This window comes from Anopheles merus, chromosome 2L, assembly GCF_017562075.2.
Source record: "Anopheles merus strain MAF chromosome 2L, AmerM5.1, whole genome shotgun sequence".
In the NCBI taxonomy this organism is placed as follows: Eukaryota; Metazoa; Arthropoda; class Insecta; order Diptera; family Culicidae; genus Anopheles; species Anopheles merus.
Genome location: NC_054083.1, coordinates 29,161,823 through 29,186,896, shown reverse-complemented (window position 1 = coordinate 29,186,896; position 25,074 = coordinate 29,161,823). Strand labels below are relative to the sequence as shown.

The 25,074-nt window shown below is 49.4% G+C and overlaps 3 protein-coding genes across 16 annotated transcripts in view; 1 reads left to right on the top strand and 2 right to left on the bottom strand.

The window, feature by feature from the left end:
- LOC121594482 (akirin-like) overlaps positions 1 to 17,283 on the bottom strand; it is a 30,463-nt gene extending 13,180 nt beyond the window's left edge. Inside the window, exons 1-7 of one of the 7 annotated variants that reach the window (XM_041917753.1) lie at positions 15,669 to 16,690; positions 14,786 to 15,520; positions 4,955 to 8,590; positions 4,652 to 4,880; positions 4,229 to 4,555; positions 3,983 to 4,154; positions 2,036 to 3,910 (exon numbers count right to left, since the gene is read on the bottom strand). In XM_041917753.1, coding sequence (XP_041773687.1) covers positions 3,058 to 3,910; positions 3,983 to 4,154; positions 4,229 to 4,555; positions 4,652 to 4,880; positions 4,955 to 8,590; positions 14,786 to 15,427 — 5,859 coding nt within the window. In that variant the 5' untranslated portion in view covers positions 15,428 to 15,520; positions 15,669 to 16,690 and the 3' untranslated portion in view covers positions 2,036 to 3,057. The other 6 variants (XM_041917756.1, XM_041917754.1, XM_041917759.1 and 3 more) reach the window with 6 other exon arrangements.
- Positions 501 to 2,044, top strand: LOC121594483 (chromatin modification-related protein MEAF6). The gene is made up of 3 exons (XM_041917768.1): positions 501 to 1,019; positions 1,148 to 1,351; positions 1,434 to 2,044. Exons 1-3 carry the CDS (start codon positions 942 to 944, stop codon positions 1,896 to 1,898), a joined length of 747 nt encoding a protein of 248 aa, XP_041773702.1. The 5' UTR covers positions 501 to 941; the 3' UTR covers positions 1,899 to 2,044.
- A 1,636-nt stretch (positions 17,284 to 18,919) lies between the features above and the next one.
- LOC121591706 (homeotic protein female sterile) overlaps positions 18,920 to 25,074 on the bottom strand; it is a 141,720-nt gene continuing 135,565 nt past the window's right edge. For all 8 annotated transcript variants that reach the window (XM_041912541.1, XM_041912538.1, XM_041912537.1 and 5 more), the window contains 3 exons: positions 22,830 to 23,179; positions 22,465 to 22,741; positions 18,920 to 22,392 (listed from right to left, as the gene is read on the bottom strand). In XM_041912541.1, coding sequence (XP_041768475.1) covers positions 22,377 to 22,392; positions 22,465 to 22,741; positions 22,830 to 23,179 — 643 coding nt within the window. In that variant the 3' untranslated portion in view covers positions 18,920 to 22,376. The remainder of the gene's footprint in view (positions 22,393 to 22,464; positions 22,742 to 22,829; positions 23,180 to 25,074) is intronic.

The following is a 25,074-nucleotide window of genomic DNA, read 5'->3' as shown; positions in this document are numbered from 1 at the left end:
AAGCTAGGCAAAAAATATAATAATTTATTTTTAGTGGACATAATAAGCATTCAAAAGTTAATTTCTACAAACAAAAATGTTACCCAAATAGCCAATGAAGTATTGGGGAGGTCCTATCCATACATCAACCTTGATTTTCAATCGATGAAAACGACGGTTTATCGATGAAGAAACGGAGCACGATTTTATTTACAAACGTAGGAAATTAACGAAAACTAATCAATTTCAATGCTGTACTTAAGTATGAAGTTATCAAAAGTCCTCCATTTTTCAACATTCTCAGGTTTGTTTGCTTGACTTGATTTGCATTTTGGTTGCTGTTGTGAATTGTTGGGAAATAGTCAAGGTGTATGCAATCGAGATAGTCACTGTCAGATTGATTTCGTCGCAAATCTCGAATATTCGACACGTTCTTTGTTGTGATTGTGTGTTTCGATTGTACCTGATGCTGAGAACTTGTGTTTGCTTGTTTTTATCCTTAGTTTGGAGTGATCATTAGCAGGAGCTTATTTTTAAAACATTATTTAGATGTTTGGTCCCGTCAAACCGTTCGTTGTGTTCTGCGAATGTGCCAAAACTCAACTTAACCTTTCTGAGTACGAACACAAACAAATGTCCTCACACGAAATGACCTATTTGCGTTCACGCTAGTGTTGAGCGGATATGCAATACTAAAAGAATAAACGAAAAAATTGAATTGTTCTGCAAAAACTCAAAGTTAAAGCCATTTGTAGCTAAAATACACATAAAATTAATTGTGTTAGTTGCACGCACAACGGTTAAGTGTCAGTGTGTTGTCAACTGCGAATCGGGCAAATGTTTGTTGCGCGGACAGTGTAAGCCAAATCCAAACAGAGGAAACATCCCCAACTTCTTGCTGTGCCCAAAGCTAGTCCGCTAATATTTAATTCCCGAAGGATTGTAACAGAAAACACACCAGAATGTCCACGAAATCATCCAACAGCATTGACAGCCGCACCGAGCTGGCCGATCTTGTTAAAAGAAAGGCAGAAATCTCGGTATGTATCTCAGCCGGGCGTCCGTTTGTTATTGTTTACAAGCAGTAACTGCTGCAGGACGCTACGCGCCACTTCTTGGTTTGCTTGAATGGCCATCCTAATGTGTGTGTGTACCTTTCTGCGTCCAGGAAACGTTAGCGAACTTGGAACGGCAAATTTATGCCTTCGAGGGATCGTATCTGGAGGACACCCAGCTGTACGGAAACATCATCCGCGGGTGGGATCGGTACCTGACCACCAACAAAACCACCAACTCGAAGGCGGACAAACGGAACCGAAAGTTTAAGGAAGCGGAGCGGCTGTTTTCCAAATCATCCATCACCTCGATGGCGGTAGGAACATAAAACTGCGATGACTATTGAACACGATTAATATTAACTTTGTTCGTGTGTGTGTTATATCCACCACGTTTAGGCTGTCAGCGGGTTGGTGGACACGAGCGACACCAAGCACGAGCGCAACTCGGAATCCGACTCGATGACGAACGATGATTCGAGCGACAATCAGGCCGGTGGCACGCATTCCACCGTGAACCATTCGTCGGGCGCGCGCGAACCCGCCACCCCGGCTGCGGTGGCCGCATCTGCCGGGACGGATGGTGGTGGTGGTGGTGCGTTGAAAAATTCCGTCAACAAGGCGTCGCTCGCCAACCAATCGAAAGCCAACGCGGCAGACAAATCGTCGTCCGGTGGTACGTTTTTGAACCGCGCCACTACACCCACCAAGGAGTCCGCCACGAACAGCACGTCCAGCTTGGCGAAAGATGCGGCCGCCACGAACAGTAGCGGCAACACGCCCAGCAGCACCGCCAAGCACAAGGCGAGCAACATCGGCTCGATGAAGAAGGGCAGCTCGAACAAGAAGGTGCGACATCGCTAGCGCGAAAAGCAACGGTGGCGCTTGGCGCGGCTCACCATGGGACGGCGCTGGGGCAGTTCTAGATCTTAACATTGTACACATGTGACATTTGAATGTATTCACTTTAAGCTAATAAATACGATAAATTAATTGCTTACCGATATAAATAAGAGAGAGAGAGAGAGATGCTTGTGTGTCACAGGATTTGTTCGATCGGCCACCAAACCGGAGGAGAACTGATCGGATTTCCGGTAGGATATGTTCTTCAAATGTGCGCACGCGCGCGCGCTTTAATGGTAAGCTGTAATGTTTATTCCTTCATCATATGTACAACACCCTCAGGCACGGAATTCTAGTTTTGATTAACACATTGTAGCCTAAAAATATATATATGTATGTATCCTATCATAAGTCCGCGCTGTGTGCGGTAATTCTCTATTGCAGGTCCCAAACGAAGAACGGAGCATTTCATAATAATCGATTCCACACGCTAAAGCTGAACCTAACACCTACGCAAGATAACTCTCAAAACCGGGACCGGACTGTTTCTTCTTTACACACTAGCAATACATGATAAGCGATTGATGGGGGAGGGGAGGGTTTGAAATTACGTTATCTGAGTTCACGATATGTACAGGAAGTTCAACTACTCTGTATCTCTCTCCACCAAGCGAATGCTTGCCTAACACGAAATTATTTGTGGGGTGGTAAATATTTTCGTCTTCGTACACAATCTAACACCTCATGATCTGCTTAAACAAAGCTAACTATGTACTTGCTATTTTGTTTTGCACGTAACTAATTCTTCTTTGCTAATATAAATAGTGTAATTCTTAATCGAAAAAAAAACAAAGATACATTGGAAAGCACATTTTCCTTGCTAATGTTTTTGGGATAAATTGTACGTAATAATTCGATACACATCGAATACGAATGAAGGGTTTTTTTTTGTTAAAGAAACAAGCAGCGTTATTGCAAAATGCACTTTTTAACTTGGAGCTTGTGCGAATCGTACTCGGCGCGCGCGTCGCGTACGAAGAAAAAACAGTGTAATTACAGCTGAGATTAAATAAGCTAAGAAACAGAAACGATAAAAGGAAGAAGCAGCAACAACGGTATCACACATCAAACTCACTTGCAAGCCACCACCACAACACCAAACAGGGCGGCGTGCGATCTTCTACAACTGCATGAACTTGGTCGTCACGAGCTGGCGCAACCGAATGATCCGATTGTACATCTTGATGGCCGGCCCGATCTTCACGCCGAGATAGTCGATCAGGTCCGACTGCGAGAGGCTCAGAAACGAGCGGCCCGTAAGTTCCTCCTGCCGGATCTTCTTCGCGTACTCCTCGCAGCCGGGCAGCCGCTCGACGTAGCACGAAATCTCGTCCGTAGTCCAGTGCAGCGGGTTTTTGCGCAGCACACCGGTCTGCTCGGTGCACTCGTCGAGGTAGCGCGAATGCTGCCGCCACTTCTCGTACGCATGCAGCAGCTGGGGCCCGTACTCGTCAATCACGGGTAGGGCCAGCCGGATCGAGGCACTAACGGCCGCGGCAGCGTTGTTGTTGTTGGTGGTGCCGGTGACGGATGGGTCTGTGGTGGTGGTGGTGGTGGTGGTGGTGGCCGTGGTGGCCGTGTTGGCTGTCTCGCTTGCGGGGAGCTCTTCGAGCTCTCGCAACCGCACGATGCGCTCCTTGGAGGGATCGCGCGATGGCGGAGGAGTTGGTGTTGCGGTTGAGGTAGCAGTACTTGGCGGTTGGTCGGCCGTCTCGCGCTTAATGCGCTTTGCTGGCACCGACGCCATCGTGTTGGAAACGCTCGCGCGTCTTTGCGTCGCCGATTGTTTCGGTTGGTCCTTGGGCGCACCCGAAACGGAAGAAATGGATTTTCTCAAGCTGGCAAGACCTCCTCCTACCGCTTTGACGTCGAGCTTGTTGTTGCTGCTGCTGCTGCTGTTGGAAGTGACTTTCTTCAAATCTGACAGCTTCACTTCGACGGCATGCTCCATCTGCACGAAGCTCTGCACTTGGCTGTAAGGGGAGAAAGAGTGCGATTTAGTGTGATGCTTCATCAACATTTCATCCAACTCGTGTAACACATACTCATGGCTCAGTCGGAGCGGTTTGCGATCCTCGCTCATCCAGTTGTTCCGCTTGTACGGACATTCCACGAACCGGTCGTGGAACTTTTTGTTCGCAAACTTGGCATTGCCGCGCCCGAAACAGTACTTGAACTCACAGGTACCCTCAAACGAGCCCGTTTTAAACACGTAACCTGCAATTAAGCGAAGAGCGAAAAGCAAACAATGAAGCAACGTTCAACGTACAGCGTACAATTAAGCAACGTACCTGGCGGCGGCTCCAACGGGTGCTTCGTCCGGGCACACCAGTTGATCGGATGCAGATCCGGGCTGTCGTCCTCGATCCAGAAGGAGTAGCTGCGGGGCCAACCGTCAAAGCACAGCTTCAGCTCGTACCCGTCAATCGCCACCACCGTGGCGGGACGTATCAGTTTCTTCTGCTTCCGGTCGACCACCTCCAGCCGGTGGCCCAACTTGAACGCGACGGGTGGACGCGTTTTGAACAGAGCCTTCTCTGCCGGCACAGCCGACGAGCCCGAACCGGCGCGCGACTTGAAGCGGATGTAGCGCGTCCAATCGAAGGGTTTGTTCCAGTCTGTAAGGGACCATACGTTTAGAAATTTGAAACATCATTTCCTCCGCCGAGACGCGACAGGATAAATTAAACAGCAAGCGCAATTAATAGTTTTACCTGGCGGGGCAGTGATTGTATCGTTGTTCTCCTTGTGCCAGTTCACCGGATGGATGTAGTTGGAGTAAATGCTCACCCAGTAGTCGTACCGGTCGTCCCACCCGTCAAAGTGTACCAGTATACGGTCGCCCATCTTGTCCGCAACCGTCGCCACGCACACCTTGCCCGACTTTTTCAGATCGTCCGCTTCGAGCGCCATGCCGATCTCGAACTTGTTCCTGTCACTTTGCTGTGATACAAAAGAAGAAGCAAATTTAAAAACCATGCCCATTGGCCATACCCATCAATCCCAACTACTCTTACCAGCTGATTCAGATGCGCAAACCACTCCTGCTCCGGTACGGGCGCGTTCGTTTCCTGCAGGTACTGCTTCCAGTGGAACGGTTTGCCACCGACGTACGAGGCGGGCGGCTGGAGCGCCCTGTTCGTCTGCTGGCACCAGCCGGGCGGAAAGATGTCGATCGAGCTGGCATTCACCCAGAAGTCGTACTCGGCCGCGTACCCGTCAAAGTGCAGCTTGATCCGATAGCCGCGCACCTCGACCACGGTGCAGACGCAGAACAGCGAGCAGTTCTCCGGATCGATCGCTTCCAGCTTCATGCCAACGCGGAAGCGGTTCTCGGCGGGCGGGAATGCCTTCGGCCCGAACAGATGCACCGGGGCCGGGTCGGCCACCACCTGCTTCAGGTACTGCTGCCACTGGAACTCCGTCTCTTCGCTTTCATCGATCCTGGGGGTGGTGGCAGCTGCCGGTGGAGCAGCAGCAGCAGCCGGCGCCGGATTGTTGTTCTCCTCGTCCAGCGAGTTGGGCAGGAAGTCGCGCAGCGTTTGCCGCTTCAGGAAGGTGCTCGAATTGAGGCTCAGCGAGCTCATCGAGTCATCGTCACTGGCGGACGAGGCGGTGGGCACGGAGGACGGTGGTGTCGCCTTCTTGGTGGCGGGCTTCTTCGCCGGCTGCTTCTTCTTGCCCGTCGTCGCCGTTGCTTTGCCGTCTTCCTTGGAGTGTTTGGCGCCGTCCAGCCCAACCAGGCTGCCTGGGGACGGCCGGTTCGCCGCCGGCTTTACATTTCCCTCCCACGACCCAGCGGCTTGCTGGAGTGCGTGCGTCGAGTGCAGGATGTACTTGCGCAGAGCCGTGTTGTTGTTGCTGCCGAGGCACTTGATGCTGCAAAGCTCGGGCGTAACGAAATCGGCCGCCCGACCCTCCTTGTGGCACACCTCGCACTTGTACGAATCGCCCGCATCCTTCAGCGTCGTCGTGCGGGCTCGATTGACAGCAGTTTGTGCGTGCTGCTGCTGCTGCTGCTGCGACTGTCGCAGCTCTATCGGTTGCTGCAGATCCTTGTACACATCGGTGGCACAGTGCCTCTCGTACTCCGCGGCGGACAGCGGCTGCACCATGCCGAACTTGTTGAACTCAAACCGCAGCGTGCTCTCGTTCATGTACCCGACACCGTCCCACCAGCGCAGATGGTCCGCCACCGTCGACGTATCGTGCATGGCGCCGCCCTCGTCCTGCAGGCTGAGGGACGATTCGGACGGTGTGATAGCCTGCGCGCCCTGGGACGATCGGCTGGCGGCGTGTAATTTGCCCCCGGTGGCACGCGATTTCGAGCCACCCTTCCTGGACGGTATCGGTTCCGCCGTCGGCGGATTGCTGCGGGCCGCCTTACCCACCGCCATATTGCTGTCGGAAGACGTCGAGGTGGAGCGGCTGTTGATGAAGCAGCTGCGCTCTGCCGTGTGCTCCTCTCCCAGCCGTTGCCGTTTGTGCACCACCTCGTCCAGCGCGATCAGCTCCGGCTCGATCATCTCGCTGCCATGCGCCTCGAGCTCGCCCGGGACGAGGACGGGGGGTTGCTGCTGTTTGGCGTGCTTCTTCTGGGCAGCGCCTGAGGGCCGGCTCTTTCGCACCACATCCAGACGCTTCGGAAGCTCCAGCTTTTCGTTGCACAGCAGCATCACATCGTGCAGTGGCACCGGCGGTAGAAGAGCTGCATCGGGCTGCATCGGGGTCGTGGCAGGCGGTGCGTTAACGGGCGCATCGATCGGCGTTAGCGACAGTTTGTTCGATTCATGCGAATTTCCGTGCGGCCGCAGCGGTATGTTGTAGTGTTCGCGGGTGAACGGAATTCTAACCACCGCGGGCAACTGCCGAGCCGTAGCGAAGTCCGAAAACCGACGGCGCCCAATTGTCCCGCCGGAAGTGGTGGGCTGCGATTGGCAGGGGTGGATGACTTCGGCCGCCCGCTGATGTTCGGACGACGAGCGTTTCTGTAAGCGCGGGCTGATGTTGGTGGTGGTGGCTGCCAGATCCGGAGAGCTCTTTTCCGGCGTTCGCGGCACTTCCAGCTGGCTGGACGGTGCCGTTTCCGGTATTTCGATCGTCGCCGCGTTGGAGCCATCGTCCTGATTCGACTCGTCAAAGTATACGATCTCTTGAGCCACCTGCCCGTCCTGTTGCTGCGCGTCCCGCAGTATGGCAGTATCGTTCGTCAGCCCGTCCGCACTTTCGTAGCTTACGGAGGTGTCTTTGCCGTGGTCTTCTAGCTCGTGCGCATTGCTTTCGCCCAGATCCATCACCAGCTGGTCGCCCTCGTCGTTCGATAGTTCGTCCTCCAGCACCATCGCATCGGCCGCCTGGTTTTCCAACTGAAGCGACAAACTCCCGTGGAAGTTGCTGGTCTGGGCGACCACGATCGGTGCGCTGTTGGGCATCATCACCAGCCGACCGGCTGCGTACACTTCCGCCGGCGCGACCGTTTGTTCCGGCAGCAGTTGCTCCTGGTGCTGCACCAACTTAGGCACGGTGAACGGACTCAGCACGGGAATGGGAAATGCTTTGATCGGTTTCCTCAGCTCCTGCTGCTCCACCGCATTGCCACCGGCTTGGGGTTTGAGGGTGTCGACAGGCAGCTGTCGGTGTGCAGCAACGCTACTGTCGGGAGCAGCGCCTCCTGCCGCTGCTAGCCTCATCCGACTAGCATCTAGCTCGGCCTTGCTGTGGACGGCGGCGGTTACGGATGTGACGGTGGGCTTGATCACAGTTCCACCGGCAGCGATCGTCCCTTTGTTGGGCGGCACGTACAGGGGCGGAACATTTCCACTGACAACGGCACGGACAGCAGCGGCAGTAGGTGGTGCCGCGCTTCTTCCGGCGTTGAGCAGCAATTTTGTTTGCTGCTGCTGTTGCTGCTGGGCTGGCAGCTGCGGCGTGATCGAGATGGAGCTAACCGGTGGTTGCATCGGCGTGACAGCGGCATGGACCACGGCATGAAGCGACGTGTTGGCAATTGCCACCGGAATGGACTGTATGGTCGCTTGATGCTGTTGCTGCTGCTGTTGCTGCTGCTGTTGCTGTTGCTGCTGCTGCTGCTGCTGCAACTGCTGATCTATCGCACCCTGTGTCACCTTAATCGTGGTGCCAAGGGGCAGCACTAGCTTCGATCCACCAGCGTACAGTGTAGATTGCTGGGTGTGCAGCAGGGGTTGCGGGTTTAGCTGCAGGTGCGACGACACTACGGGCTGCACGACCAACGATCCGGCAATCGGAACGCTGCCCGAACTAAGCGAACGATCGGCGGTCGGCAGCTGCATGGTCGGGCTGATGGAAACCGAGGGCGTTACCATCGTCGGCACGGACGTTATTAACGAGCTGGTGGCCATCAAGCTGTGTATGGTGGTGTTGGTGGTGCTGGTGAGGGCAGGTTTCGGTGCGATCGGGCGATACATCCTCATGCCGGACGGTGCCGAGCTGCTGCTGCTCAGTCTCAGATCGCCGATCGTCCCGGACACCGTCGCTGGCAGTACGACCGTTGCGCTGGGGATGGGCAGCACCGGCACGGTTGTTTGATTCACGATTGTCGATTGACCAATTTTTGCCTGCTGGTAGGACATTCTGTTCGCGTTGCCAACCTGCACAGTCACGGTACCGTATTGCTAAAGAGAAAGAGGGAAAAAATGGGTAAGAAAACAGGGTTAATGGCAATGAGTCACTTTGGTCGGTTTACAAACTGTTGGCAAACGAGCATTTAAGTATTTAGAAAGTTTTTTTTTTAAGAACAGCAACAACAACAATGACGACGGGTGCAAGACGGTTTACTGGCATGACCTTAATTTAACCGTTTCCCATAAGAACCACCTATGTGGCGTTTTTCACTTTCCCCCTCTCGCTCTCTCTGCTCCAACTATGCATATTGAATTCCTACTATCAGCGTATCCTGCAGACATTCACACCACGTGTCATAATCGGCTCGACAAACTGCACATTTACACCCGTTCCTTCTTGCGGGGGAACTGTTTTCACTCACGTACCCTTTTCCTCCTCCGAACGCGTGTCGCCGTTGCATAAAAACACACAACAATATGATATGATCGATAGTGACGTATGTGTGTGTGTCTTGTTGGTGTGTTGGATGCACTTGCTGTCGGTGCATCAGCACTACCAACACACACACACACACACACACACACATACGTCGCACAAAACCGAGCGGGCGAGTTGTGTGGACCGTACGATTTGGTGCGTACGTGCGCCATGTGACACACACACTTCACTGTGGAAGAGTGAAAGAAGCATTTTTGCCTCGATGCTATTGTTGTGGCCTGATTAGGGACTCGGAACTTGGTGTACCAAACACCGTCCCAACCGACAGGGCCAAACACCAAGAGGCACAGCAGCTTTTCACTCGGTTCTGCCGACAGTGCAAGAGGGAGAGGGGGCGAGCGACAACCCGTGTGTGTGTCAGCATGCTTCATTGCTGGGGTTTCACACCCTGGTTTGGTACACACTTACTTGTCGTACTTCTTAAGCTGAAACAACACTTTAATCCCAATCACAATCAGACACAACATACACACGGCACGGCACGGCATTGACACACTATCGCTGAAAACGCTCGATGATCGAGCCCAGCACAGTTGGCCTGGGTCTGCCTCCGTCGTCGTATCGGAATGAATTTTGACAATTGCGCCACGGAAGAGCTTTCTTGTTGTGGTTGTTTGTGCACACACAGCAGCACACACCGAGTGCAAAATGAAACAAACGGGCAGATCTTACAGAACCGTTGCTAGCAGCAACTGAACGATCGATCCGACCTGTGCTGCAATTTACACACAGTTTGGAAGCACGGCACACTACAGCATCCACACACACATACACACATACTCGCACACACCGCACCGCGGGTGCGTATCACATGCCTGTGTGTTGCTACTGTCAAACTGCTGCGAGCAGTTTGGTCGGGTTGGAAAAAGTGGTCGGGCTGCACGTTTCGCGATGCGTAAGCTTACATCGAATTAATGCGTCACAGTATGTCGGGCACACTAGAAACTATGCTCGTGTTTTTTTTTTTTAAACTTGTGAGCAGCACACACCAATACCACCTGCCAAACACGGTAACGGAACAGCACCACCAGCACGGTGTGTGACAGATGCGCCTAGAGAAGTGGAATGTGGAAGCTTTCTAAATAATAGTCGGCGGGGGCACACGGAATTGCTTGAAAAGAGGTACTGATTAATTGCACTAAATGTACCACACAGAACTGTGCAGCAAATCATAGGGGAACAGGTTTTGGAAATGTAATAAAAACCTTGACCAAAATCGGCACACACTGACACCACATGCGCTGCCGCCAGCCTGCTGCTGCTGCTCATGCTACTTTTCAGACCACATGCTCTCTATGCTGTGGTTCGTCGTGATGGGTCCCTTTTATCGTGAATTTTTGTCACACCCGCTCACTATTCGAACACAAAAACCCTTTCATTCACTATATTCACACAGCATGCTCACACTACTGACACCACACAGGGTTTATTGCTCCCTTCTCCCGCTCTGTTCTTCCACCCGGTGTGATGCACACATACACACACACGCACACAATCTGATAACATCGTGCGCCCAATGGGGAAGAGAAGAAAAGTGAAATAATTTTGTGCAAGTCTTCTTTTTTTTTACTAAAAAGTGATACGAAACACATTCATCGATTCCGCGGAAAGCGCTACTGCCCTCTGTCGCTCGCTCATTCACACACAGACACAGACACAGACACAGACACACACACACACACACACACACACACACACACACACACACACACACACACACACACATTCACACACAGACACACACACACACACACACACCAGAAATCGAACAACGTAATCGCGTGGGGTAAGTTGAGGAAGGGGAGTCGAGCAATACAGACGGTTTACCGGAGGGAACTCCGATAAGATGCGATGATGGCGATGATGCGGCGATGGTAGTGGTGATTATATCTTGGATTTTCATTTGCACTTCTTATGTTCTAAATCTCCGTTGCGGCTGAAGAGCATAAATGATTCCGCACAGCGATTTTCCGTCCCGAGGTGGCTCACCGTGCCAGAAACGACTTACTAAAAGAGAGGTGAGGCTTTGTCGTGGCCTTTCCAGCAGTCAGTTGATGAGTCGAGGAGTTGCTCTTTATGGATGGAGCACGCTGTCGCTTTTCCCTTTTTAGGGATCTTGGCCCCCAGTGCTTGGCGAACGAAAATGCCAGAGGATATATGCCTACAAAATAGAAACGCGTGATTTAATCAAGAGAGCAAACACACAACATACGGGCTGCCACCGCACAACTTACCGCGGGGTGATCAGTGATTGTTGGTACTGCTGCTGCTGCCGATGGTGATGACGGCCATGCTCGAATATATCGCCAATATTGTGGGCACTACAGCTCAATACCACACTGTACTGTACGTGTAACCCCACCAAGGTTGTTGGCGAATTGTGAGGAGCATGCACAATCGGTGAAAATGAAACCAGTTGCAAGAAGGTACCACCACCGCACCAAATTGTACGTGTGTCTCTCCCCCTCCCTGTGCCTAGCTTAGCTGCTCTTTCTCCCCACTAGGAAAACACTGGTGCACGTTACATTCCACCGGAACACCATTCACCATATCCCGAAGGACAAGAACACGTTTCACTGTGTGTTTTCTGCTTTTTCTTCTTCCTCTTACTCGGAGGTTGCTCTTTTGCTTGTCGTGAATTGATTCAACACACCACCTGGCAAATGTTTGCTTCAGCCGTCGTACATCCTGTGTCTAATCCGGACCGGAATATATTGGCCACCGGGGAAAGCATATTGTGCCACCGACCGTCGTTCTGTCTCACTCGGCGGCCCGGTGATGGCACTGCTGCACGCGTTTCGCCTGTCCGGTGTGATGTTCCCAATGAGTGCTCTGTTACGCCTAATACAAGGGAGCGGACACGAACCTGATTTAACCACGCGCGCACGATGTGTGAAGTGTTTCGAGCTGGGACGGAGGTCCCCAGCAGTTTGGTAGTAGTAGCACACTCTACACCTTGTGCTTGCCAGAGCAGAAAACCAGAAACAACACACGTACGCACTGCAAGTCGTTCGCCACATACAACTGTACCGACCGCGCTGTAACCATGAATATGTGTGCGCTGCTCACCACTACTGGTGCTTCGCTGAGCCTCCCCGTGCTAGTGTAGCAGGCGAGTGAGCGAAAGAGAGAGAAAGCAAGAGCGATAGAGCGAGAGAGGGGGCGATTGACAGAGAGCGTACGAGCGCACCGTGTGCCTCTCTTTCCTTCTCTTGCTCCATCGCGGCCTTCGGACGGGTTGCGTTTCTTCGCTAAACGAAACGTTACGCGCGTGTTATGCGCGCGGGCAGCGCGTTACATTCCGCGGAAGCGATGTGGTGCGAAAAAAAGGATCATCCCCCCTCCGCTGTCTATTGGCTAAATGTGTTTTCCAACCAGAATAAAAGAAATAAAGGTGGCAGGTCAGCTGGCAAATGGACCAAACCCAACCTAACCCAACATTCTTGCCTTACTCGAGAGCGCACTTTGAAGGACAAAAGGCGTGCAAGTAACGCTTTCCGTTTCCATTGGCAACACACCACACCGCGGACGACGTTTTGCGTAAATGCGTGCGTGCGTGTGTGTGTGTGGCTCCTTCACACAGTTCACAGCATAAAAACAAGGATTGTGCTGTTCCTTCTGGAAGAACAATGCTTTGGGATGCGACACACAGAAAACGGAAATTACAGTTACAGTATCATGCAGCACCACTTGTTGTTTGTAACAACACCCTTTCCCCGGCACGGTGTATGCGTATGTACGGCGCAAGTGGAGAGAGCGAGCGAGAGAGTGTGTGATTACGAAATTTACAGCAAATGGTAGGTCACACAGTGGCAGCAGCAAACTAGCAGCTTTCCTCTAATTTACCCCGTTGGTGCGTGTCTCGGTTGCGGATGATGCTGGCGCTTTTGTTTTTTCCAACACCCCCCCCCCCCCCCCCTCGACACAATGCACTCGAATGCACAAATAGAATCTTTTGCCACACACTACAAACGCTACTTGCATTTTTGCATAGCAGATGCCGCGATGAGTGTCGACGGTTAGAGCACACCTGCTGCGCTCCTCTCTGTCTGGGTGTGTGTGTGTGGGTGGTGTGTATGTGTGCGCTCTATGCGGGGCTGAACGCTGTTCTATTATTTCGCGTTTATCAGCGCACCGCGCGCGCACACACTTTCGCAAATCCGTTGTGGTTGTTGTGCGTTTTAATCGATGATGTGCGAGCATTGTGCACCTCTGCTTTGTTCCTGTAGTGCGCAACATTATTAGCAGAAGTAATTCTGGTGCGAAGAGGCACGGGGAGGGTGAAACACGGTCACCCTTGGGTGGACGACAACGTGACGTGTTTTTCTTGCGTCCGACCGTACACATTTCGATGACGGCGACGACACACGACGACCGTCCCTTCTCTCTGGGCACCGTGTGTGCGAGGGACATATGCATGCTTTTATTTTGGTTCCGTTGTGTTCTTTTTCCTTTTCCTTTGCTTCTTGAAAGATAAGCAAAACAACATACCGTGTGGTGGAAGGGGGGCACCGCGCACGGTGCACTACTTTCGTTTGAATTTGCTTCCTCACACACACATGCACACATACAACACGATGCACCAAACACTGCAATTGCCCTGACCCTGTTGCTTCTGGTGGGGTGAAAATAGAACAAAAAAAGCAGATAAATGGTCAACAACAACAAAAAAGTTGATAACGAACGAATAATTCGAACCTTGCACACACGACAGTTTGACAGCAGAGAGAGAGTGTGTCGTCGTCTGCCGTCTTCTCACCGCGAAACAATCGCCACACGGCACCAAATAACGTACCCCAAACAACCGTACCCGTGGGATACACAAAAGTTTGTGGAATGGAACACTTTCCACACTAGGGACACACACTTTCAATTTGGACACGTTTTGGCACGATAAAAACGGTGCCCAACATCACGCCCGTGCTGCTGCTGCAGCTAGCGACGTTGTTACCGTAACCGTGTGTGGAAGAGGTACGACCGACGACCGACGTGAAGTTTGCAGCGAATCGCTCTTACCTTAATAAACCCCCAAAATCGGGGTTGGCTGTGATCGTTTGTGTGTGTGTGGCTGTACAGTACCTTTTGCGGGGGTAGCTTTGGGGCGGCGTTCCCTTTTGGGCTTGGCTGCTGATGATCACCACCGATCGGCCAGCCACAAATCGCCTATTTTCCTACTGATTACACACTGGCGCGGCCTGCCTGCTGACTGCCGTTGTTTAACGATGCGTTGCACGTGTGTGCGTGAAATGCCTTTGCCAGTCAGCGTTTCTCTATCCTTGTGCTGTGGCGAGCTAACTCGCGCGAGACAGATAGAGAGAAAGAGAGCGAAAGGGAGAGAGAGAGAGAGAGAGAGAGAGAGAGGGAGGCTCTCTTTCTCTCTTTCTAGCTCACCAGCTGCTGTCAGTGTGGCTGACAATATCGCACGCACACATACAAGCACATGCACACCATCGGCGGGCGAATCGGGCGCAGCGATTCCGCGGTATTCCGCGGTTTCTCCCACATTTGGCTGCGCTCTTTCTCGCTCTCTCGCACTTTTTTCCGAAAACAACGTTCGATTACACACCGCGGGTGTGTGTGTGTGTGGCGTGTGCGCTCGAATGTGTTCGTGGAATGCACATTTCGTGTACCGCAGAAAGATGAATTTCGTTTGAAAATCCGCGTCCGGAATATCCGTGCCGGAAAATGTAAAGTTCTGCTAACTGCACACTAAAATAAACGTAATTTAGAAAGCGAACTTGATTTACCATCGGTAGATTGGGCTGCTGGTGGTGGTGGTGGTAGACGTCAGCGTTTGGATTTGGACCGGTTCGGCCCGCTGAGGATGATGTTGTTGGGGTTGGCGGCGGCGGCGGCGGCGGGGGCGCAAATGTCGACTCCTTCCGTCCCACGATGATCTCGCGTACCGGCGGCAGCGGTGGCGGCGAAGGCTGCTGCGTTTGATGAAGCTGCTGCGACGAGCCGAACTGCACCACATTACGGCCGCTCGCATCCGACGTTACCGTTACGACGTTGCCGTGGCCCGGGAAGCTGGCCCCGGGAAGGGCGTAGGGTGCATTGGTACTGCCAGCCTCCAGCAGGAACCTCCTCTCGCGCGTGTCGATCGACATGTGGCGCGTGCGGTGCGGCAGGGCAACGGTTCCGGCCCGGGCTGGGGCACCACCGCACGGGACGACCGTGAGCTTGCTGCCGTGGGACGTTTCCGGGCGGGGCGGCGCTGCCATCGGAGCCCTTGCCGTTAGGTGCAGCGACGATGCGGACGGGTAGTTGCGGGGCGGCGAGTCTAGGATGATCATCTGGCCGCCGCTCATACAACGTGTGGTTGCTGGCGTTAGCAACGGGATGGATGGGACCGACAGTGAACTATTGGCCGGATTCGGACGCTCCATGGTTGAGCGGCGCGTTTTCTGTCTTCACCAAACAAGCAAAGGCAGCTTCTCGGAAACGTCGTCACACGGTCACCACTTTCGGTTCGGTGCACACTGGAATCGCACGAGAACAAACGATGGAAATGATAGTAATCACGTTCTTTCAAACAGCCCAGCCAAATCGCACACTGCACTGCATTTCCCGTGCACTCTGGACGAAGGAAAGGTGGAAAATGGTATTCCCGTCATTTGCTGCTCTTACCTCCGATGCTCAGCTGAGTGAACGTTCGCAAACACGCTCTCCGGTTCGCTCGCTTGCTCGCTCGCTGGCTCTCTCTCGCTCTATCTCCTACCCTTTACAAGCACGCACACACTCTCTTTACGCGCGATTTTTGGCGTTTCAAGCGAAACGATTTGACGTTTCGAGTGCGAGTGTGTTGGTGAGCTCGTCGTGCGCCGCTCGCTCCGCCAATCGCAAGCAGGACGACTCGATTGCCACAGATCGCGGTGAACCGCGTGTACGGGGCGAAAAGGAATGGTTTTGGATTTACTAGAAAAGCCAACAGCAGACCAGCATTGTTTAGGCTTTGTTTTGTTGGATTTTCATTTTTTTTGCAGGAATTGCAGTTCGGTGTAGCTGTGTGATTTTACATTTACAACCAAGTTCCAACAGCAACGGCTGCGGAGTTCGGAGAATTTCGTTTCAAAACGCAATAAATACAACCACGCGTGTCATAGATCAGCTTCAGCGGTATGCAGCAGCGCCGACTAAATATCGGTGGGTGACAAATTCAACCAGCACCGGTCTATTTTCTTTCACTATCGCGTTTTTATTAATAAGATGAAAGCAACAAATAATAAACACACACAACACAACGTGCGAGACGTGCTCGAGGAGATAGTAATGGTGCTTAATTTTGATCGATTGTTCGGTGGCAACACGCATCAACACAAATCACTTCAAACGTCTCTTCGGGCTTTACACTGTGATCGTTCATTAAACTTTAATTTCACCAAAAATTAAGCAAATCCGATGATCTTCGTTGATGTTCTTGTTACGACGCGTTCAGGGAATAACTGAACTGCTTTGTTTGATTATTCGACAGACACACCACAACACACACTCCCTGTCTCTTTCTCTTTTCTTACTTTCGCTCTCTCGCACACACATACACACACATGCACACACACTCTCTCTCTCTCTCCGCGGTGTTTCGGAGAGCGTATGTTGACATTGGCGAGAACCAGCGCGCTGTCAATGTGGTTACTGCTGTTGGTTTGAAAATCTTTCAACAGACTACAAAATTAACGTTGCCCAGTAGCGATTGTTAATTTAATCTATGCTAATGTAGATGATGCAACGTTTTTACCAAATTCCTTTGCTTACTGTTTGTAGCAACGGTAGCTAAAATTGAAATACAAACGCACACGACGAATACGGCGACCATTTTAAATTGGAAACGGACAAGCTTGTGGTCACCTGTGGCTGTCAAACTCGAACGAAGTGTGCACACACGTGGTTGAAGTTTTGGCCACCAACTTTGCAATCAATTTTCGTTTCGATTTCGGTACTGTGCCGTGATAGTACATTTGTTCTTAATACATTGCTTGCCAAATCTTTATTAAATGGATTTCTATGAAAATTAAATATTTCTGCACATTTCTGGTAAATGTTCGAAACATTGTTCAAATTAAACACATAAATGCTATGAAAATTAAATATTTCTGCACATTTCTGGTAAATGTTCGAAACATTGTTCAAATTAAACACATAAATGAAATGAACGCACGATAGGGAGAATATATAATCCATCAATAACTAGTTTCGAGGCTTACCAGTAGAAGAAGTCCCAAAGGCTTCATGATATATTGGTGTTGCTAGGATGGCATACTGAAAAAGCTCTATGTGAGAAAATGTAATACAAACCTGTGGCTTATTTATTTACTTATCCGGCGCTAGAACCGCTACAACCGGTCTTGGCCTGCCTCAGGAGTGTCCGAAACCGGTCACGGTCTCGCGCCTTCGTCTGTCAGTCCGTTATCCCGGCCTTAATGGCGGACGCCTCCACGCCATCTTGCCACCTCAGTTTGTACCTACTACACCTCCTCCGTCCTTGTGGACAGCCTAAAAAGACTTTACGGGCTGGATCGTCCGTTTCCATGCGTACAACATGGCCAGCCCACCGGAGCCTGGCGAGCTTGATACGCTGCACGACAGTGAGGTCACCGTACATCTCGTATAGCTCGTCATTATAACGGCTCCTCCATTGTCTTTCCACACATAGGGGGCCAAGTATCCTTCTGAGCATCTTCCTCTCGAACGCGGCTAAGAGGATTTCGTCAGATTTGGGCAGCGTCCATGTATCAGAAGCGTATGTGAGTACTGGTACTATATAGGTACTATATAGTCCCAGCTTCGTCCGTCGCGACAGGTTCTTTGAGGTGAACTGATTTTTCAGGCTGTAGAATGATCGGTTGGCAGCCAGCATCCTTGCGCGCAACTTAGCTTCCATGCTGTTGTCGTTGCTGACCTTTGACCCCAGATAGGTGAATTCTGGGACGACTTCAAAAGTGCGTTCACCTATCTGTACATCACGCTTACGTAGATTCTGATTATTTATTGGCAGGCCCGCTGATGTTGCCACCATCAGTTTGGTCTTTGCCTCGTTTATCTGCAATCCGAGGCTCTCTGCCGCCTGCTCGATCCCTTGGTAGGCTTCTGCTACATAGTAGAGCCGCAGACCAATGATGTCTATATCATCAGCGTATGCCAGGATCTGCATTGAGAAGAAAGTTCCCGTAGCCTCCTCGAGTCACTTGTGGCTTACTAAATGCATTAATTCAATTGTCCACGTTCAGTCCACGTACTTACCGTTGGGTTCATTACCACAAACATAAACACGCTTACATTTTCTGTTTCATTTATTTGTCGTTATTTGTTTTGTATTCTTTTTTGTTTGTTTGTTTGTTTGCTTGTCTTAACAAATTATTGATTTGTTTCGCTCCGGACAACTTGTTGCGTCCTATTTGTCGACGGTTTTTGTAACCGATTCATCCTACCACACATTCTTCCACACTTATCTCACCTGCCCATCATACTTGTCTGCTGTTTTCCTTTGCATTATCATCAACCGTTTCTTGCTTCTGTGTTTATGCATCGATATTAATATATATGTTCATATATATATTTATACGTATTACACTTAAACTCTAATGTGTGTTTCATTTCTGTTACTTTCACTTTGAAATTTTTATACTCATAATTCATATTTCATGTTTTCACTTGGTTTTCCGCCTCTGGATGTATCTGGTAGTCCGTGTGTTTGAGTGAGAGTATGGGTGGTGTGTGGATTTTGTTTCTTCTTTGAATGATTCGATAATATATCTGGAAGTTGTTTGTTTTTGCCCTGGGTCTGTGGAAGGGCATTCAAAACATAACGTTAATTTCGTCGATTGTGAGGACCAGCTCCAACACGGACACTAATGCCACGGGCTCTGAATTTTGCTGCAGTGTACAGCAACATCACAACTAAAAGAAAAGCAATCAAACGAGCTTTATTGTGATTAAACTCATCCATATACACAACACACAGTCAGGCAAGATAAGATCACCAATTACCGTGCCTTCCAAAGCACCAAATGAACGCAAACACACTTCACTTGATTAATTACACACGTGTATGAAACGAAATGTGTCATGCTTCCATGTAAAGCTTTGCACTAAGCCAAAGCTAGTAAAAGACAGAATTATTGAAAAAATGTGCTACCTCAAATAGTGTCACAAAATCAAAGATCGCACTTTACCCAACGTTGAAAGATGCGCTCTATTTGCCTATCGCACAACGGGCGTTGTGTGTTGCGTCGTGTACATGTGTGTGTTGGTTTTGTGTCTTTCTGTTAGATTTGTGATGCATCGCACCCTTTTTGCTACAAATATCTTTTTGGCTCACCAAAATGCCTTTTAATGCTTGATTATGGTTATGGTTTAGTTTATGCTTTTATTTGTTTTTCCTTCCCCTACCATAGCCAAGTAGTCGTTATCGAACACATTTGCTTGCTTTTTTGTTTTTATTTTGCATTCGCCATTCAGGAGAGTAATGGGGGTTCTGTATTTATGTTTAGACAATATCTGTTTTGATTTTTTTTTTCGTATCTTACACATCGCTTTGCATTTGCTTTTAACTCCTGATTTAGTGTGTTCCTCAAGTCCTTCGTGTCGTCCGATAAATTGCTTCACGTTCAACTACTCTTGGCTTCACCCATCATTACAACACGAGTGGTCCGTATCTGTCTCGTGGCCAGACCTCGTCTAAAACGCATTAACTCTCACTCCAACTGTTAAAGACTTGTTTATTTCGGTTTGACATTCTCATATTCATTAACTCTCTCTTCCTCTCTCTTTTTTTCTCCCGTTTCCTCTATATCTCTCTCGCCCTTCTCTCTTCTCTCTCGTCTCTCTCTTTCTCTCTACCTCACTCTCTGAGACGATGGATATAGCTTTGTTATCAAAATGTGTATCTTCATGTGTTCTCTACCATTTGCATTGTTGTCTCGTTGTGTTTATTTTCCTTTTCTTTTTTGCTCCCCCATTTGCTGCCATTTTATAACTTCCTCATCGTGTTTGCATAACAGCATCCCACTACCATTCACTCTTTTGCTACGTGTTTGATCAAATTAAACACTTACGCGTTTTTTCCACGTGCCGATGTGAATAGACTCTCGCCTGTCGAAAAAGTGAAGAAGTTTACATAGCAGTACGATTCCAAATTCCACTATTGGTAAAGGGATTCTAAATGTAAACACCAATTCTTCAACCTGTTTTGTCGATGCTCCGTGCATCTGAATGGCGCATCCTTTTGGATTTTTAATAATACGTTCGCACCGAGGATGATCTCAAAACTCTGCAACCGTCTGACCAGTTGCATGCGCAGGATATGTACAATGTAATGATTTCGTTTCTTGCTTCTGGTACTGGTTGGTTGTGTTAGCGTTAATAGTAATAGCAGCAGCAGCAGCAGCAGTAGTATCTTTAGCAGCACCGCAGTATTGTTTTAGCAGACGTTGTATAGTGTTACTCCCGTCCATGTATGCACAAAGAATTTATAAGCATAGGTTTGTTTTATATTATGCAGCGTGTTATGTACGACTTGTAATACCAATTACACTCAACTCGAGTGTTTTCGTACACAAAATGCACCTGATTTCCTATGATACACGCATTTACCTATAGTTTGTCGTTAATTGTGAACTGAACAAGTTCTTGAATCCCTATCGCCTTTACCACGTGGTCTTTTAATAGTCACTGGTATGGATGTTGTTTTGTGATGGTACTGTTACTACTGCTGCTGCTGCTGCTCTTATCTGTACTCAAAGTTTATCGGAGCTTGTCCGTTGCCTATTGCTAAAACTCACATTAAGCTGCAATTACTGCCGGTTTCTGCTCAATTTGATGAGCATACCCCAGCTGGTTAGCTTTTGCTTTCCTTCCTACAACGGTGCGTGAAGCTTCCGCGTACAACGGCTCTAGTACTAGACTCTGTTATCTCATTCGTAGTGGATCCTCTTGCCTTGCCACCGTCGTCGAAATTTGTTTAATTTTTTCACCTATCCGGTTCTGTCTACTTCCAAATACCAATGACGCCCGACGACAACGTTCACTTTTCCCAATGCCGCACAGTCCAATTGTTATTTTTTTCCTTCTTTTTTTTGCAAAATGTGTCCCCCCTTTAACATACATTTCATGCTTGCATTTCCTCCTTGTCGGTAACATTCTACTAACGTCATCAACTTTATCACAGTATGATTATTCTCATTTATGTTTTTGTTTTCTCGTCAAAACAAGTTTTTCCTTACTTTTTTTTGTTTTGTTTCCAATTTTAGATGTTTTTCCGTCTGCTGTTCTGCTGTTTAGTATGGGGATATTTTTTCTTGTGATAACACCACTTTTTCCTTTTGCTGCACACTTGCAATGCAATCTTTCTCGATTTATGTCTGTGTATGTAATTGCGAATAATTTTAACCGACCGATTGGCAAAAATAGTAAAATATTTTGCGTCGCAATTTTCAAGAAGCTACTGATTACACACACACGCAGCACCTTCAATCATTAGATCGTGCGTGTCGTCGTTGGGGCCCGCCGTTCATCGAGAATGTGCGATTTCGCTGCGTGTAATAGTACAATATGGCTGCCGCGTGCAATCATCACAGGGCTTATCATGACTGCAAATAACAGTTACAGTATGTGCGAAACCAAGCTGAGATAGTCCCGTGAGTAGCATTTCCTTCTCAGAGGGGGAAATTGTCTTTGCGTGGATGTTTGTCTACTAACTTCAACCTGTTGTAAGTAGTCGTCTAGAGTGGTTGGGTGTTTAAAATATTCATCTTCATGTTACCAGAAATTCTACATTGCATATAAGCTTAGGAGCAAATTAGTCTGATTGTGATGATCGTCGAGGTTTCAATTGGCATCGGTCGGAAAATGAAGGAAATGTTGCAATCCTGGAATCTTTGTCGAACCGATTTCTTGTTTTTTTTTTGTATTATGTAAACTGGTGGGAAATACTAATACAGTGCCGCACTAGTAACCATGCTAGCAACTGGCTCTGCCGCGTACTTTTAACAAGAATGTGTCCCGAACGGGCGGCTTCTACAAGAACATGTAGTTTTACAGCGAAACCCGCCGGAGCAAACATTATCCTCCAAGCAAATCCTCTAAGGACAAATGTTGGTGCTGCACAGCAAGAACCGTTCGCGCTGTCCTCTCTGCCCGGGAAGCGATCCTTGTTCACAACTTAATCGAAGCGTTGAGTAATCGGCCCTACCATAAACAACAAACAAAGGCGTGTTGCGCGCGGTGCCACACTCAGATGTACACGGTCTGACGTTGGATGGAAGTAATTTCTAATGAGAAATGTAAAACGTAATGAATGGCAAATTGCTTGCACTGTTTGGCCTTCCTTCCTTGCAGTTGTCATGGCCTATGAAACCTGAAACGAGCAACGAAACATTAGGACCTAGGAAACTAGCGGAAACGAAGCTGGCTAGAGAGCTAAACGTACCTGGTAAGATGTCGACTACCTTCGTGCACGGCCATTTCGGAGCTCTTGAACTCGTTCAATTCCTTGCGGATGGCAGCCTTGTCTTTCGGCGTCAAGCGTGTCCACGGTTTGTCCGCCCGCCGGTCGTAGTCGTGCGCCTGCGTCACCTCAATGTAGTCATTGAAACGAATAATTTTCTTCTCCTTCAGCTCGTCGACGGTCGGCCGGAAGCTGAGCTTCCGCAGTAGATAGCGCTTCTTTTCCTCCTTTTGCTTTTTCTCTTCCGCCGGCGATTGTGCTGAGGAATACGGAAATGTCAGTAGGACCAGTTAAGCCCGACGCTCTGGGGCGAACGCTCCCGACCGAATGATTGCAAACGCACTTACTTTTGAGAATGTTTCGCTCGACAAGCTCCTCGGCGGTGGGGCGCATTGACAGCCGGCGGATTAGGCGCGCACCGATCGCTTCCTTCGATTCCTGCTTCTCGTTGTCCGACTGCAGCTGTAGGATGTTCCGGTTGATCAGCTCCTGCCGGTCAGGCCTTAGTGCCAGCTTGATGGAAAGACTTTCCTTGCGCGCGATTTTCGCCGCCCGGTCCGCATCCTCTTCCCGGTAGTGGATCGGCCCGTCCGACTGGTCACAGTCATCGCCGGTCTCGCGGATCACAAACGGGCGAGCGTTTTCCTTGTTTTCCATCGTGCTCGGTAGGCCAATTTGGAAACGCATCGGTCGCGAACTGCAAAAATGTTCCGATGCAGGTAGCGCAGTGACGAAGGCGTTGGGAAATGAAAAGAGATTTGTTAGTGCAATCTTTACAAAGTTCAAGAGCAATCGAAAACGAAATGGAGGAATGGAATAGTGTTACTCTTCATTGCTGTCGATGGCAAAAAGATATGACACTTAGGTTATTGGGTGGTTTCAAGGACGGTACATTAAGATAAAAACGTTACGAAAACAACAGGCATACAACCAAAACAAAACGAAGATGAAGTTTATTATCGTATGAAATCAAACCATATTGTGTGTTATCATAAACGGAATTGATATTATGGAACAATTAAAAAGTAAACTCAACCAAACAAAATGTGCAGCAGGGTAGAATCCGTACCGCAAAGAATGTAGTTATTATTTGATTATTTGAGTGTATTAAGATTTAGCAAAAAGCGCATGCATTTCACCGTGGTATAATTGGCCTTTCGTTATACATTAAGATTATTTTGAATATAGAATACAACCATGGACTGTTTTTACATTGTAACAAGCTATGAACTCCAGTATTTTACCAGACCTTTAACTCGTCGTGTTATTCCACGAGGAATAACAATAATTAATGAATCGTGAAACATACGGCATCCACAATTCACTTACGGCAGTATGATTGATTCTGCGCTAGACAAAAGACAACTTTCGCACAAAAAAATACATTTCCGTGGTCTGCAACTGCCAGCAAAAGACAACCCCTTACAACTCACGAGAGATATGTGTCTTGAACAATTTGTGCCAGCGTACAGGAATTCCCCAAACCCCGGGCGGAGTTTAAGCGATTCCCTTTTCTCCAAAACGCAAACGTATGGCAGTGAAAGGAACAACGCTTGTCGGAGGCATTGCGTATTGTTCCATCGGGGTGACAACTGTCTGTGTGTGTGTGCTGCGGCACCAAGTGGATCATACACAAATCTAGAGGAAGTGTGGCTGCCGGGACTGTTCCTCGTTAAACTGAATTTTGACATACTTTGACCACCCCGGGGGCCCGCACATCCGATCCAATGTTTCACTGATAAATGTTGCTTCCGATGTACCACTAGCGGGCGTGTACAATTGAAGCCGCCGTCAGTATGGCACACAACTCCCAAGGGCCGCGTTGCCGCGAAAGTTTCAAGCACCGGCACCAGCGTTTGGCTGGATATTCCATGTTCTGTTCGAGATGTCAAAACATTCCACCCAGTCAGTTTCAGTGCAAAGGGGATGAAGCAGTGGGTTGCGGTGGTTGCGTAAAAACGCGAGAAGACATTATCATTATAATGGAATAATTTATCATATTCTTGCACAAATAATGGTGGTTTTGTCGTTTCCATTTAGCTCGTACCATCATCCGGCTAATGGTATCCCGAACCGGGCGGTGAGTGTGGAATTTTGCTGGTATGTTTATCTCCTTCCTAAACGATTCTACTGGCAAACGCCTGCAGTCGACGAAGTGGAATAGTGAAATGGGAAGAAAAAGCTAACCGTTTTTAATGCAGACTGCCGTTGGGTAACGATTTCACCCCAAAACGGCGTAACACGACTGCAACGCTTTGCTGCACCGCTAACACAGGGGTTTGGGCACTATTGGGCCAAGAACTACGGGTAAGTGCATGGCCCGTCTGCATCCGGAAAGCGTGCAAGGCAGTGCAAGCAGTGAACATTAATTTACATGCTCGGCGAGATATGCTACCACTGTAGACTCGGTGCACGAGACACGGTATAACACCACCGGTACGCTCTAATATACCCTATGCCATTGCGCTAGAGAGAAGGACGTGTTCGTAAGCATTTTGTGTTTTTATTCCACACCGGGCTGTGTTTGGGGTAGTTTGTTGAGATTAATTATTCAAATTTTAATCCGTCCGGGCTTTGGTGAGGTGTGGGGAG

Bases quoted from the DNA above. Each gene is read 5' to 3' on its own strand.
- LOC121594483 (XM_041917768.1), top strand. From the start codon at position 942: ATGTCCACGAAATCATCCAACAGCATTGACAGCCGCACCGAGCTGGCC. The intron at 1,020-1,147 runs GTATGTATCTCA...TTCTGCGTCCAG, and splicing joins AAAGAAAGGCAGAAATCTCG to GAAACGTTAGCGAACTTGGA. The intron at 1,352-1,433 runs GTAGGAACATAA...CACCACGTTTAG, and splicing joins CATCCATCACCTCGATGGCG to GCTGTCAGCGGGTTGGTGGA.